This window comes from Lissotriton vulgaris, chromosome 10 (genome assembly GCF_964263255.1).
Source record: "Lissotriton vulgaris chromosome 10, aLisVul1.2, whole genome shotgun sequence".
Classification (NCBI taxonomy): Eukaryota; Metazoa; Chordata; class Amphibia; order Caudata; family Salamandridae; genus Lissotriton; species Lissotriton vulgaris.
Genome location: NC_141698.1, coordinates 195,676,300 through 195,690,356, shown reverse-complemented (window position 1 = coordinate 195,690,356; position 14,057 = coordinate 195,676,300). Strand labels below are relative to the sequence as shown.

Below are 14,057 nucleotides of genomic sequence, written 5' to 3'. Positions count from 1 at the left end.
TCGGGAGCCGCCCCTGTAAAATGAGCGACAAAAGGATTCTCTGTTGGAGGGTGATTGCAAGGTCCCCTTGGAATTATCAAATTCAGTATCATTTTTCATCTTTTCTAGTGATGTATCGACAGCTGGACCAAAGGGGTGTTCTTTGTCAAAAGGTTGATTAAGAATAGAGGCTTGTACCTCAGGCTTGAATCCTGAAATTCTTAACCAAGCATGTCTTCAGAGCAGTACACATGTGTTTACTGCCCGAGCTGCTGTGTCTGCCTGATCCAGAGCACACCTGATAGAGGTATTAGTTATTAATTTACTCTCTTGAATAAGGGCACTAGCTCTGGAATTATGCTCATCAGGAAGAATTTCAATTAGCTTTTCAAGCTCATCATAATGAGCTCTATCATACCTTGCCAAAAGTGCTTGAGCATTGGCAATGCACCAATGATCAGCTGCTTGTGACGCTACCCTTTTGCCCAAAGCGTCAATTAATTTGGACTCTATCAGCAGGAGGGGCTTCCCCGGATTGCAAATTAGCTCTTTTACTAGTGTTGAAAACTACCAGAGTCCAAGGGTAACTTGCCTTTGATATATACAGGGTCATTAGATTTGTACTTTTTCTCTACCCTGGGAGTGATGATTCTACCTCGTACAGGGTTTTAAAGGTGTCATCGTATGTTTAAGCATACCCTTTAACATAGGTAATGTTTGTGTAGCACTTTCAGATGAACTTAATTTGTCAAACATGAAAATCCTCTTCTAAAGTCTCTATATGAAGCTCTACTCCATGATATTGTGCAGATCTGTTAACGAGCTCAATAATTTCCAATTTTATCATCTGGAGGAGAAGGTCTGGATGGATATAGGTTGGGGTCATTATCTGGCTGAAGGTCAGCAATAGAATTATCCCATGGGTCAGTCTCCTATGGTGTATATTCCAATCCTCTGTATCCTGGGGGTCAGGTGATGGTGGAGGAGGAGAATGTGTAGGTATGATGAGTAAATTTGGATCAATCGTTGAAGAAGGTGTAATGTATGGCGGAGAAGGGTTAATATTCACATTTTTCCTTTTTTAGAGGAATGTGGTAATCTTCTTATAAGCCCATTTTCCTTTTCTCAGGAAGTTTGGCATGAATCTGTCCAGTTTCTGGATTAATTACAATCTCCTTTTTCGGATCCGAAGGTGGAATTTCAGACGAGGCTCTTTAGTTGAAGTATTTTCTTTACATGCCGGTTTTGGTGTTGAAAAATTTCGCCTCCCAAGTTTTCGCCTTATAGACTGGTGGCACGGAAACCAGAAGGTGTTTGAATTTAGACACCAAAGGTTCGGGTCGGTACTGGCGTTTTAGACTAGTAGACCCCGACCGAAGTGCTGCTGTTTATGTTTCAGCAGCGAATTCAAAGGCTGGGCGCTCTAAACCTTTTCTCTGTGCCGACCTTGGTTTGAAGGCAGAGGAGGGACCAGAGCCATTTTATGGAGGACATGGTAGGGGTAGGAAGTCTCTTTACTCACCATCTGTTTCCCGGTGTGAGGTCTTCTGCATCAGTCAGCTTCAGACACGGAAATGTGTTCCTCCTCCATTTCGGCTTCCTATGTTTGTGATTCTTTGTGTTCGGACTAGTCTCCAAAGAGATCTTGCACGGAGCCACTTTGCTGGTACATTTTGTGATGTCGAGCCAGACGGTCACAGGACGTCTTTTCCGATTGAAATGAGCTACACACGTGCAGTTCTTCTTGGCGTGTTCCAGTGACAGGCAAAGGTTGCTCACTTTGTGCAAGTCAGTGCGCGGAAACTTAGCGCGACACCCTGACCAGAACTAGAATGTAGTTTGTTGCATAGACTGCTACCGACCCCGGCGCATGTAGTCCCAACGGCCTTCCACAAATTTTCTGATTGAAGGTTTTCAAGTGTAAACGAAACGTGGAGAATGGGAAACATGATTGATAAATAAAGTCGTGGGTAGTGTATTGCGCGTCGAACAGGGCCCGAAGAAACTGTGCCGAACCAGAGCGCAACAATTCACATCCGAACCCGATGGCGGGAAAAAATGGTTTTGATGCCCATGCGCACTATCATCAAAAGGAGGAGTCACCTATCTCGTCACTGGAAAGACTTTTTCGAAGATTAACAAAGTGCAAACATCCAGAACAAACACTAGATGGCGATCTAAGCGCAACATATGATCTACAGCTCATATGCCTCGAACATGAAGTTATCGGTTTATAGGTAAGTACTTTGTTGTAGGAGTTGGGTTTCTGGGGTTAGAACCAGGATTCCCCCAGGGTCGAGGATGCACTCTCAAAGCACCCACAGCAGCACTATGGAGGCAGAGTGCTGTTTTGGAGTGGGGTGCCCTGTTTTTAATTGAGTTTGCCGCTCGCTGAGGAAACTTGGACTTTGTGCCTGCCTGGAACCCTGCTGGGTAATTGCCGTTGGTGAGGAGAAGCTGCGTTAGGGGAGAAAGCTGCTGCCACGGAGGACGGGACTGCGAGGCCCACCAGGCTGTGCGCGGACCACCTGGCACACCTGCCGCCTCTTCCCGTGTCTCCTCCCCCTTGTTCTGCGCCTGTGAAAACTCCTTGCGGCCCCCGCTTCGCGGGAGCCGCTCGCTGAGGAAACTTGGACTTTGTGCCTGCCTGGAACCCTGCTGGGTAATTGCCGTTGGTGAGGAGAAGCCGCGTTAGGGGAGAAAGCTGCTGCCACGGAGGACGGGACTGCGAGGCCCACCAGGCTGTGCGCGGATCACCTGGCACACCTGCCGCCTCTTCCCGTGTCTCCTCCCCCTTGTTCTGCGCCTGTGAAAACTCCTTGCGGCCCCCGCTTCGCGGGAGCCGCTCGCTGAGGAAACTTGGACTTTGTGCCTGCCTGGAACCCTGCTGGGTAATTGCCGTTGGTGAGGAGAAGCCGCGTTAGGGGAGAAAGCTGCTGCCACGGAGGACGGGACTGCGAGGCCCACCAGGCTGTGCGCGGATCACCTGGCACACCTGCCGCCTCTTCCCGTGACTCCTCCCCTTATTCAACGCCCCGTATAAGACCTGGTGCTACAAAGCGTGAGCGGGACGCGTGTGCGGGACAAAGCCCGGACTAAGGGCGGACCCTCTGAGACCCTCAGAGAACCGAGGAGACTGGACTGGGCTCGTTCCCTTGATCTACAGGTACTGCTCATTTCCAAAATTGTCTATAATCAGGCTTGACTTGTTAGCCCTGTTGGACCATTTTATATAAATGTCTTCTACAAATTCTGATCAGCCGGTGTCAGACAAACAGGGTGTACTGTTAAATAGAACCCTTGACAACTGCTTTACCAAATCCTCCCCTGACATCTCTAGGGAAATTGCTATGGCGGAGAGGCGCGCGGAACGCCGCCGTTCCGTAGAAAGTATAAAGAACAGGTCAGTCTCACTGGCATTGTTTCCTGCCACTTGCTCTACTGACACTGACATTGATGTAATAGCTAATGAGTCGGTAAAAATCTTGGATAGCCAGCCTTTGGAAGGGAGTGTGATTGCGTTCACACCAATTACTCCTCCAAAGACGGACACGAATGGTCTACCCTCAACTTTTCACACAAGTAGCCAAAGTATCATAAAGGGAAATGCTCTGCCTTCTACGAAATTACTCCGTAATAGGGCAAAAAAAACGACACCCCTGCCAAAAAACTATGGACCGCCGCCGAACAAAAAACGGCGGAAAAGGGGGGACCTGCTACAACCCAAGTTGAGTTGCTGTGATTTTGGGAAAAAGCCACTAATACTGTGAAGAAACCTAGTATTCTACAAGCAGATATGGAGGGGACTCATGCCACATCTTCACCCTTACCAAATTTGTTAGCAGACAAAGAGGACAGTATGGACGTTAGTGTGGCTGTTAATGTGCCTACTGAGGATAAGGGTCTTGTCACATTACTTAACATAGAGAGTCTGATTAAATCCTACCTAGCATCTATTCTGGAGAGGTTGATGGAAGTAGAATGTAGACTGTGTAAAATTGAGTATGCATTGGGAAGTAAGGACGTTGTACTTGACAATGGTTTAAGTAATGCAACTAGTTTATTAACAAATAATGCATTACCAAATAGATTAACACCGGTCCAACCACCCTTAACTATCCCTATCGCCATTCCTTCCTCATCAGCATCTACCTCCAAACCCACGGGGAATACAATGACAGCGTCTGCACAACATAATCTACCCCCTAAACCGACCCAACAAAAAATCCAAGATCAACCGTCGGTTAATGTTGCAAACAAAACCATTGATAACACATGTAATAAACTCCTAGGGAAATCAAGTCAAGTCAAGTCATAGAATTTGTATAGCGCACTACATACCCAGAGGGTTTCAAGGCGCTTAGGAAGGGGAGGAGGATTATTTGTCAAATATCCACGTTTTAAGCTGCTTTCTGAACGCTAGGTGGTTCTGGGTGAGGCGAAGGTAAGCGGGGAGTGAGTTCCATGTTTTAGCAGCTAGGTATGAGAAGGATCTGCCTCCCATGGTGGTCTTGTTGATGCGAGGTACATTGGCGAGGGCTTGGCTGGAAGAACGTAGTTGGCGGGAGGGGGTGTAGAAGGACAGTCGAGAGTTGAGGCAATCTGGTCCGATGTCGTAGAGTGATTTGTGTGCGTGGGTAAGCAGTCGGAAAGTGATCCTCTTATTGACGGGTAGCCAGTGGAGGTCTTTAAGGTGGCCAGAGATGTGTTCGTTGCGTGGGATGTCTAATATGAGTCTGGCTGAGGCGTTTTGGATTCGTTGGAGTTTCTTTTGGAGTTTTGCGGTAGTACCCGCGTAGAGGGTGTTTCCGTAGTCTAGTCGGCTCGTGACCAGAGCGTGGGTGACTGTTTTTCTTGTTTCGGAGGGGATCCAGCGAAATGTTTTTCTGAGCATGCGAAGAATGTTGAAGCAGGAAGAGGATACGGCGCTGACTTGTCTGTTCATTGAGAGTGAAGAATCCAGGATGACTCCAAGGTTCCGAGCGTGGTCTGTCGGGATGGGTGCTTTTCCGAGGGCTTCCGGCCACCAGGAGTCGTCCCATGCAGAGGGGGATGTACCTAAGATGAGGACTTCTGTTTTGTCTGAGTTCAGTTTCAGACGGCTTTGTTTCATCCATTCGGCAACTTCTTTCATTCCTTCGTGTAGGTTAGTTTTGGCGGTGCTGGGGTCATTGGTGAGGGAAAGGATCAGTTGAGTGTCGTCCGCGTAAGAGATGATGTTGAGGTTGTGTTGGCGTGCGATGGCCGCGAGGGGGCTCATGTATACGTTGAAGAGGGTGGGGCTGAGTGAGGATCCTTGAGGTACGCCGCAGATGACTTCAGAGGCCTCGGACTTGAATGGAGGAAGGCGGACTCTCTGGGTTCTTCCGGTGAGGAACGAGGTGATCCATTCAAGTGCTTTTCCTTGGATTCCGGTGTTATTGAGGCGTTGTAGAAGGGTGCTGTGGCAGACTGTATCGAATGCTGCAGAGAGGTCGAGGAGGATGAGGGCGACTGTGTCACCATTGTCCAGTAGAGTTCGAATGTCGTCTGTTGCTGCGATGAGGGCGGTCTCAGTGCTGTGTTTTGCTCGGAAGCCAGATTGTGAGGAGTCGAGGGATTTGTTGGCTTCGAGGAAAGCGGCGAGCTGGTTGTTGATGGCTTTCTCGATGACTTTGGCCGGGAATGGAAGAAGCGAGATGGGGCGGTAATTTTTGAGTTCGGTGGGGTCCGCTGTTGGTTTTTTCAGAAGGGCGGTGAGTTCAGCGTGTTTCCAGTCATCTGGGAAGGTAGCGGAGTTGAAGGAGCAGTTGATGACGTCTCGGAGGTGCGGTGCTATGACGGAGTCTGCTTTGTTGAAGATGTGGTGAGGGCATGGGTCTGTGGGGGATCCTGAGTGGATGGAATTCATCAGGCGGATGGTGTCCTCAGTGGAGATTGGGTTCCAGGCGTTAAGGGTGTTCACGGAGGGAAGATGGTCAACAGATGGTGGGGTGGGTTGGTTTCCGGGTTGGTTGTCAAAGCTGTTGTGGATGTCTGCAATCTTGTTGTGGAAAAAAGAGGCTAGGGAGTCGCAGAGGGTTTGAGAGGGGGTGATGTCGTTGGAGTTGGCTGATGGATTGGAGAATTCCTTGACGATGTTGAAAAGTTCCTTGCTGTTGTGGGCGTTGTTGTCGAGTCGATCCTTGAATGCTGTTTTCTTGGCTTTCCGGATCAGTTGGTGGTGAGTGCGGGTGGCGCTTTTGAAGGCGTCCTTAGTGCTGGTGGTTGGGTCTTTTTTCCAGGCCTTTTCAAGGGAGCGGCAGAGTTTCTTGGACTTCTTGAGATCATCGTTGAACCATGAGGCTTTTTTGTTGCCAGGTTTGCTTTGACGTTTTTTCAGTGGTGCTAAGGTGTCGGCGGTGTTGGATAGCCATAGGGTGAGGTTGGTGGCGGCTTCGTTGGCGTTAGAAGAGAGGTCTGGGGAGTTTCGAAGGAGCGATGCGGAGATTTGGGGGAAACCTAGAAAGACACCCTTGCCCGAACTCCCGCCAGAGGCAGTACCCTATGTGGTCGTCCTAACAGGGGTGCCGGTGCTGGAACAAAACAAGAGAGAGGGTTTCGCACAACTAAAGAATAAGATAATGCACTGGCTGAGTCTATACAGGCCAATTGCAAATCATATTAATGGTGAGATTGTCCATGTTCGACGTCTCCAATGGCTGGGGGGTAGACCCAAAGACATTAATGGCGATGTGGTGGTCGTGAATTTTAGGGATCCTAATGCTGTCCAATTTATATTAAACTGGCCGCCAGGTAGTTCAAATAACACAATAATCCCTAAACCATTAACGTACTTTTACCCAAGGTCAGTGGTGTTTCCATCGCAGCACCCTCCATCCCAGCACCAACCATCACAGTTTATAACCCAAACTCACCCAATTAATCATCCTATTGTACAGAATGCTGGGAGCAACCAATATGCCCTGTACCCCCCTATATTACAGAGCACAAGGAATTTGCACTATGTTCCCTGCCCTGTGACAGCCCCAGACTCCATGGGATGGAACTATGCACCGGCTAAAATACACAACTCCCAGAATGGAAGGATGGATCACCTAAAACCCTTCACACCTCTAGAAACTTCTAATAGGTTTGATATTTTTAGCGGTCTAGATGATTGCGACTGATATTTCTTGAATCGGGGGTGAGGGGACAGAAACAATGAGTCTTGGTGATGTGGGTGTTGTTAACATACCTGATGTATTGGTGAATCCTGTCTCTTCTTGTTTGGATAAATCTGTACCCCATGACGGAATCATTCTAGAAGAACTGGTATTACCCACAACCATTTTGAGCAAAAAGACATCCCTAGAGGAAACATCCTTGGTAATACAATCTGTGGTTCCCATTAGCTATGAAGAGATGCCAGGGACTTTCCCTGAGAGGCCACTTGCTCTTGAGATGCCGGTTAAATTGGTCTGTTGGAATATAGCTGGAATTGCACAAAACCTGAGGGACCCGGAGTGGGCTAATTTTATAGAGTCTTTTGACCTCTGTTTGTTACAGGAAACCTGGGCAGTGGAAACGCCCCATAGGGTGGGTTACAAGACCTATGGAATCGGTGCGATCCCCTCTAGAAGAGGAAGGCCGTCAGGGGGACTTTTGATTTGGGTGAAAATAAACCTAAGGGCAAAAATTGAGGAGATCGCTACAAATTCGGTAGATATACTAGCTCTAAAAGTCACAGTTTGTAACGGGAAGAACTTATTTCTAGTAAATGTCTATAATAGGCCCTTACCCTCATCAAAAGAATCACCAATCCTCGCAAAATTAGATTGCTTTCTGAGTGGACTAGACCCCAGGGAGGATTTTGTTATCTTGGCTGGTGATTTAAATTGTAACTTTGAGCCAGTTTTGGGTCTTAGCGAAATCTTCGAAGAGGACGACCAGGCGAACAAAATCCCTATTCTGGAGAACGTTAAATCGGTTAAATGTTCAACATTGGTTCTCCAGCTGACTAATTTATGTACGGAACATTTTCTTAGGGCTTGTAACGGACGGTTACCATCCGATAGCTCGAAGAAACCAACATTTACCAGGAATAATTACAAAAATAATCTAGATTTTGTGATCGCTTCCATACCCCTCTGGCCACATCTTTTGGACCTTGAAGTAATGGAACGGATCGAAAGCGATCATTTCCCCTTAAACTTGACTTTAGATGTCTCACTGTTTAACGATATAGTTCATCCATTCCCACATGAGGAAATTGGTGTTGATAATTTTGAGATCCATATTAGTAACAGAAGATCTCTTAAATGGCCATTTATATTGGATCACAGTGACATCCTCAGTGAAATATATTCACTTTTTGCTGGGACATTTGGACCTTACTTAGCCGTAGCGTCTGAGGACGAAACTAAAATGTCCTTTTTGTCAATACATCAGAAATTTTTTGCTGACCTAAGATTACTAGTCACCAAAATGCCCCAAAAAAAACAGCAAAAGACCCAGAATCTGTCCCATAGTAAGCCATGGTACGATAGATCCTGCAGAGAGTCAAAGAGGGAATTACTAATTGCAATAAAGACCAAGTCTCCAATAGATGTACAAAAAGCAAGGAACAATTATAAGTCTGTCCAAAGGGCCTCAAAAATAGCATGGGAGGAAGACAAATGGGCTGATTTGTTGCTAGCCGCCATATGGCGTGTTAATGTGGCCTTCTGGAGGCTAGTCGCAAATGGGAACCATGTAGGCAGGGTGGTAAAGGATGTTTTTCTGGATGAGCAAACTTGGGTTACTCATTTTACGAATTTATATAAAAAATATGATGACCCACATATGGACATGAATACGGTAAGCCACGAACCACCAGCAGACTACCTGGTCTTTACCTTAGGGGAAACAGAGCTGGCAATATCCCAAATAAAATCTGGGAAAGCCCCAGGTCTGGACAAGATTACGGGGGACCTATAGAAGCATGACCTAAACGTATGGGCACCTTATATTAATTACTTGTGCAATAAACTATCTCGCACTTTAGAATTCCCTGAAAGTTGGAAGGGAGCGGAAATTGTTTTAATTTTTTAAAAAGGAGATAGGATGGACCCCTGTAATTATCGGCCAATAAGCCTAATGGACATCCTACAGAAAATCTACTCAACATATTTTACTACGTGTGAGCGATTGGCTGGAGGAAAATACCATTCTAACCAAATTCCAAGCCGGATTCAGATCAAAAGTCAGCACAATAGACCAGATCTTTAGATTCTGCTGCCTCTATTGGAAGTACGTAAAGATCAAAAGGTGCCACTTATATGTTGCCTTTGTTGATTTAAGGGCAGCGTTTGATCTGGTGCCTCGCAATCTTTTATGGAAAACCCTGAGTGCAGCAGGCATGCCAAATAACCTTGTTGTTCAGATTAAAGAGTTACACGAAGGGAATTTTGCGAGAATTAGATGGGGCCCAAACGGCAAACTAACCCAAAAAATACCCATCGAACATGGAGTCCGCCAGGGCTGCGTTCTGGCTCCTACGCTATTTTCCCTCTTTGTAAAAGACATTCCCTCATTTTTAGAGGGATGTAAAAATGACTCCCCTAAACTGAACGGCAAAAAGGTAACATCCTTATTATTTGCTGATGATACTAATCTGATTTCCCAAACAAAAAATGGTTTACAGACACTATTGAACACTTTCAGTGACTATTGTAGCCAAAAGGGGTTGGAGATTAATGGGAAGAAGACCAAATGTATGGCCCTAAATCCGACTAAACCGGACAAGGGCTGCTTAACACTGAAAGGAGTAAAGTTGGAATCAGTGCCCCATTTCTCATATTTAGGGGTGACACTAGATTCAAACTTCACTTGGAAAGCCCAAATGGATAAAAGTAAACTGATCTTTGGCCAGAATGTTAAACCAATTCTCAGGGAGCAAAGCCTGAGCACTAGTAAAGTGGTGTCTCCAGTGATGGAACTATTTAAATTCAAGGTCCAACCATCAGTCCTTTATGGCGCAGAAATATGGGGCCCTGGGTCCAAGGAGACTTTCAGTGTCCTAGACAACAACTTTATGCGAAGTTTGGTAAGGGTCCCGAGAGGCACCCAACTAGTACCCTTGGAATTGGACCTAAACTTTAAAAGAACTGATCACCAAGTTCTGATTCGACCGTTAATGCTGTGGGTTAGATTATGGCATGTCCCCGAACTCCAAGATTATAGAGACGGGCTAAAAGAAATCATGGCACTTGACAGCCAGACAGCTATCCCATGGCTGAGGCATGTTAAGGCTTGGTTCAGTAATATAGGATTGAAACACTTCTGGGAGAACCCCGAGCAGTTACCCTCCAACCCCAAATTAATTTTAAAAAGGGCCTTTTGGACCTTTATAGTAAATAGGACTGTAAGCAACACAACTAGTGGGACCTTAGTCTCAAAGTTCTTAAATTTCAAGGACAAACCACTTTACCAGACTGTTATGGACGAAATAGAGCCCCCACTTGCCAAAACTCCATTTTTAAAATTCAGATATGGAAACTTTTTAATAAAAACAACCTTGGCTCGTTGGGCTAGGAATCGTGATCCATCGTCCTTAGCAATGGACGAAATTTGTCCTAAGTGTGAACATAACCAGATAGAAAACGAGCAGCATATCCTCCTTTTCTGCCCTTTTTATGCTCAGGCCAGAAAGAGATGGATTAAACCAATATGCCCACTGTTAGGCCTGAGGTCATGTTCACAGGCTCTGAGAATCCTAACAACAAATACATCGCAACAGATAACATTTAGCGTCAGTAGATTTTTACTTTCTATTTTCTTCCAAAGGAAAAAAATGGGGCATCAATTGCAATTGAACTGATTTGCTTGGAACCGATGTGATGGTCCATCCTATGATTTATGATTGTGTTGTTTCCGCTCCAATCATCTTCCAACATGAATTATATTGTCCTAACTAATGATTTTAATACTGCAGTGAAATGTTTATTTTTTTATTCAATGAAATGAAATGTAATGTATGTATTGTTCTTTTATGGCATTAAGCCGAAATAAAGAATTTTGAAATGAAATTGGGTTTGCCAGTTTTGGTTTTAGCTGCAGGCTCCGTCCAGGAATTTTTCCAGGAGGAACCAACAGCTGGGTAGGTAAGTTGGAGGGCTTGGGGACAGAGATGCACCTCAGGTTCTCTTCTCCAGGGTGGAGGGCTGCTGGATGCAGGAGTGTCTTTTGAGGTCGTATGTCGACTTACCGGGCCACTCGCGGTTGGAGGGGGGGGGATCCGTGCAGAGGCTGCAGGCGACGTCAGGGAGTCCTGGAGGAGGCAACCCATATGGAATCGGACTCTGGAGCGCTGGGGGACCTCGGTGGGCCACCCGGATTCGTGCCATAGGCGTGGCGTGCAGTGGTGGTTTCAGACGTAGGGTTTCTTTGTCATCAGCAGGCTCAGAGTCTGTCTTGGGAGTTTTTTTTAACAGAGCTGCTGTTCACAGGAGATACGGTTCTTGTGGAAGGCTTTGTTACTGACTCACAAGAGCCTCAGGGGGTCAGAAACAGGTCTAGAGGTAGCAAGATGGTGTGACCAATCAGGCACACACTAGTAAGTTGGTACAATTTCAGGGGGCACCTCTGAGGTGCCCTCTGGGTGCATTTCTTAATAAGTCCAACACTGGCATCAGTGTGGGTTTAAAAAGTGGAGAGGTTTGGTAGCAAGAATCTTAGAATATAGTGAAGCCATCATGGAGCTGTGGAATTCGTGGTGACAAGCTCCCAACCCATGTACAGCACAGTGAAGTATGGCTTCACTGTGCACTTCTAGTGTCCAAGAATGGACTTGGACACTATAGGGGCATATCTGCTCATGCAGTTATGCCCTCATGTGAGGTATGGTGCACCCTGCCTTAGGTCTGTGGGGGTGATTTTCCTATGCCTCTTGAAGTGCTGGTAGGCCTGGTACACTAGGATGTCTGCTAGGTCGAGCCTTCAATTGTATCTTCACCAAAACACGCAGGCTGAAGTGGCAGTATGCCTGTATTGGGGGGCGGGGGGGGGGGGGATCTTAGGGTGGCACAATACGTGCTGCAACCCTTAGAGACCCTTTCTGGTAACAGGTCCCTTGGTACTACTGGTACCCTACTGGTACCTTTGACCCTCCTGAGTCGCTTAGAAGCGGTCCCTCCCCACGCTCCCTGGCTCCTGGTATTGTAGCGCTTTTAAGCTCATTCTGATCACTGCTGCTGATAGTTGGTGTGCGTATAGCTCGCTTTACTGGCATTATCATTTGTGCTATTTCATTGTTGTTGTTTGTGATTTCGTAGCACTGTATTGATTTTGCATTGCTCTCATTGCCTGCACTGTCATTTGAGGCTGCCTGGTGTCGTGAACCTACATTGTATTGCACCGCTCGCATTGCCTTTTAAGTTATTTGTGCCCGATTGTGCCTCTGCCCATATCGTGGAGACACCACAGATTGCGCCCCAGTCTCGCCCTGTTTCACTTTTTTTTTTGCTGCCATTTTGTTGTTGTGCCTCATAGCCCGTCTCTCCACCCCGCTCCTGCCTCCGTGCTGCTCCTCCCTCGCTCCGCCCCCCTCCACTATCCACATATGACGATGACATTTGCTCGCAGCGAACGCACCGAAGGCACGCCAAAGGTAAGCCCGTCTACGCCCGTCCGCGCCTGGACCGCGCCAGACCCCCTGGTCCCCGCAAAATCCACTCCACCCGTATAACGTACGACGCCGCAACCCTCTCAGCAGTCAACCCCGGCCGACTCACAAACTGCTACCAAGCCGCCCCAGGACACACCCATGGACCCTTCACCTGCCACTCCTGCAAGTTAGACTACATCAGGACCCACACCAAATCTACAAACTCCAAACAGAGCTCCGACACTAACAACCTGAAGTGCATCCTGCTCAACACCCGCTCGGTCCACAGACACGCCATTGAACTTTGGAACCTACTCGACACCACATCGCCGGACGTCGCCTTTCTTACAGAAACCTGGATGAATGCCTTATCAACGCCAGACATCGCCATAGCCATCCCGGACGGCTACAAGATCATCCGAAAGGACCGCATCAAACAAACAGGAGGAGGCATCGCCATCGTCCATAAGAACACCATCCGCATCACGACCAGTTCCGATGACAACCTCTCAACCGCCGAACGCCTTCACTTCCAGATTCACACCGACCCCAAGACCACACTCAGCGGCACCCTCATCTATAGACCACCCGGACCCCGCACACAATTCAGCGAAGACATCACTGACTTCATCAACCCACACGCCCTCCCCTCAGAGGACTACATTCTACTGGGAGACCTCAACTTCCACCTGGAAAAGAACAACGACAGCAACACCACCGCCCTTCTGGACAACCTCGCCAATCTCGGACTCAAACAACTTGTGGACACCCCCACCCACTATGCCGGGCACACGCTCGACCCAATCTTCACCTCCAGCAAGCACATCTTCTTTAATCACACCACAGCTCTCCATTGGACGGACCACAGCTGCGTTCACTTCAGCTACAAAAAGACTACGACCCACAACCACCCACAACCAATTCCCCGGAGAAAATAGAACAAAATTACCACCGACCAGCTCTTCACATCGCTTCACCAAAACCCTCCTGCAAAATCATCGGACCCAAACCAAGCAGCCACCAACCTCATACAATGGATCACCCACAGCGCTGACGAATTAGCACCCTTGAAAAACCTTCAAATCAAGCAAGGCAGCAAAAAAGCCCCCTGGTTTAATGATGACCTTAAGAAATCCAAGAAGATCTGTCGCACCCTCGAGAAAGCCTGGCGAGAAAACCCAACCACTGACAACCTGGCCACCTTCAAGAACGCCACCCGCAAACACCACCAACTGATCCGATCCACCAAGAAATCAGCATTCAAGGATCGACTCGACAACAACGCCCACGACAGCAAGGAACTATTCAACATCGTCAAAGAGTTTACCAACCCCACCGCAGCCACCAACGACATCACTCCCTCCCAAGACCTCTGCGACTCTCTAGCCTCGTTCTTCCACAACAAAATCGCTGACATACATAACAGCTTTGAAGACCAGTCCACCCCACCCACCTCCGAACTAAAACTCCCCTC

At 47.5% G+C, this 14,057-nt stretch overlaps 2 protein-coding genes across 2 annotated transcripts in view; one reads left to right on the top strand and one right to left on the bottom strand.

The window, feature by feature from the left end:
- Nucleotides 1–14,057, bottom strand: part of SMG1 (SMG1 nonsense mediated mRNA decay associated PI3K related kinase) — a 1,828,328-nt gene that overhangs the window by 1,525,494 nt on the left and 288,777 nt on the right. The gene's annotated exons all lie outside the window — the stretch shown is intronic.
- LOC147684972 (uncharacterized) lies at nt 7,162–8,916 on the top strand. The gene has a single exon (XM_086942275.1). The coding sequence runs from the start codon at nt 7,162–7,164 to the stop codon at nt 8,914–8,916; it is 1,755 nt and encodes a 584-aa protein (XP_086798401.1).

Coding starts and splice junctions, on each gene's coding strand:
- LOC147684972 (XM_086942275.1), top strand. CDS start 7,162: ATGAGTCTTGGTGATGTGGGTGTTGTTAACATACCTGATGTATTGGTG.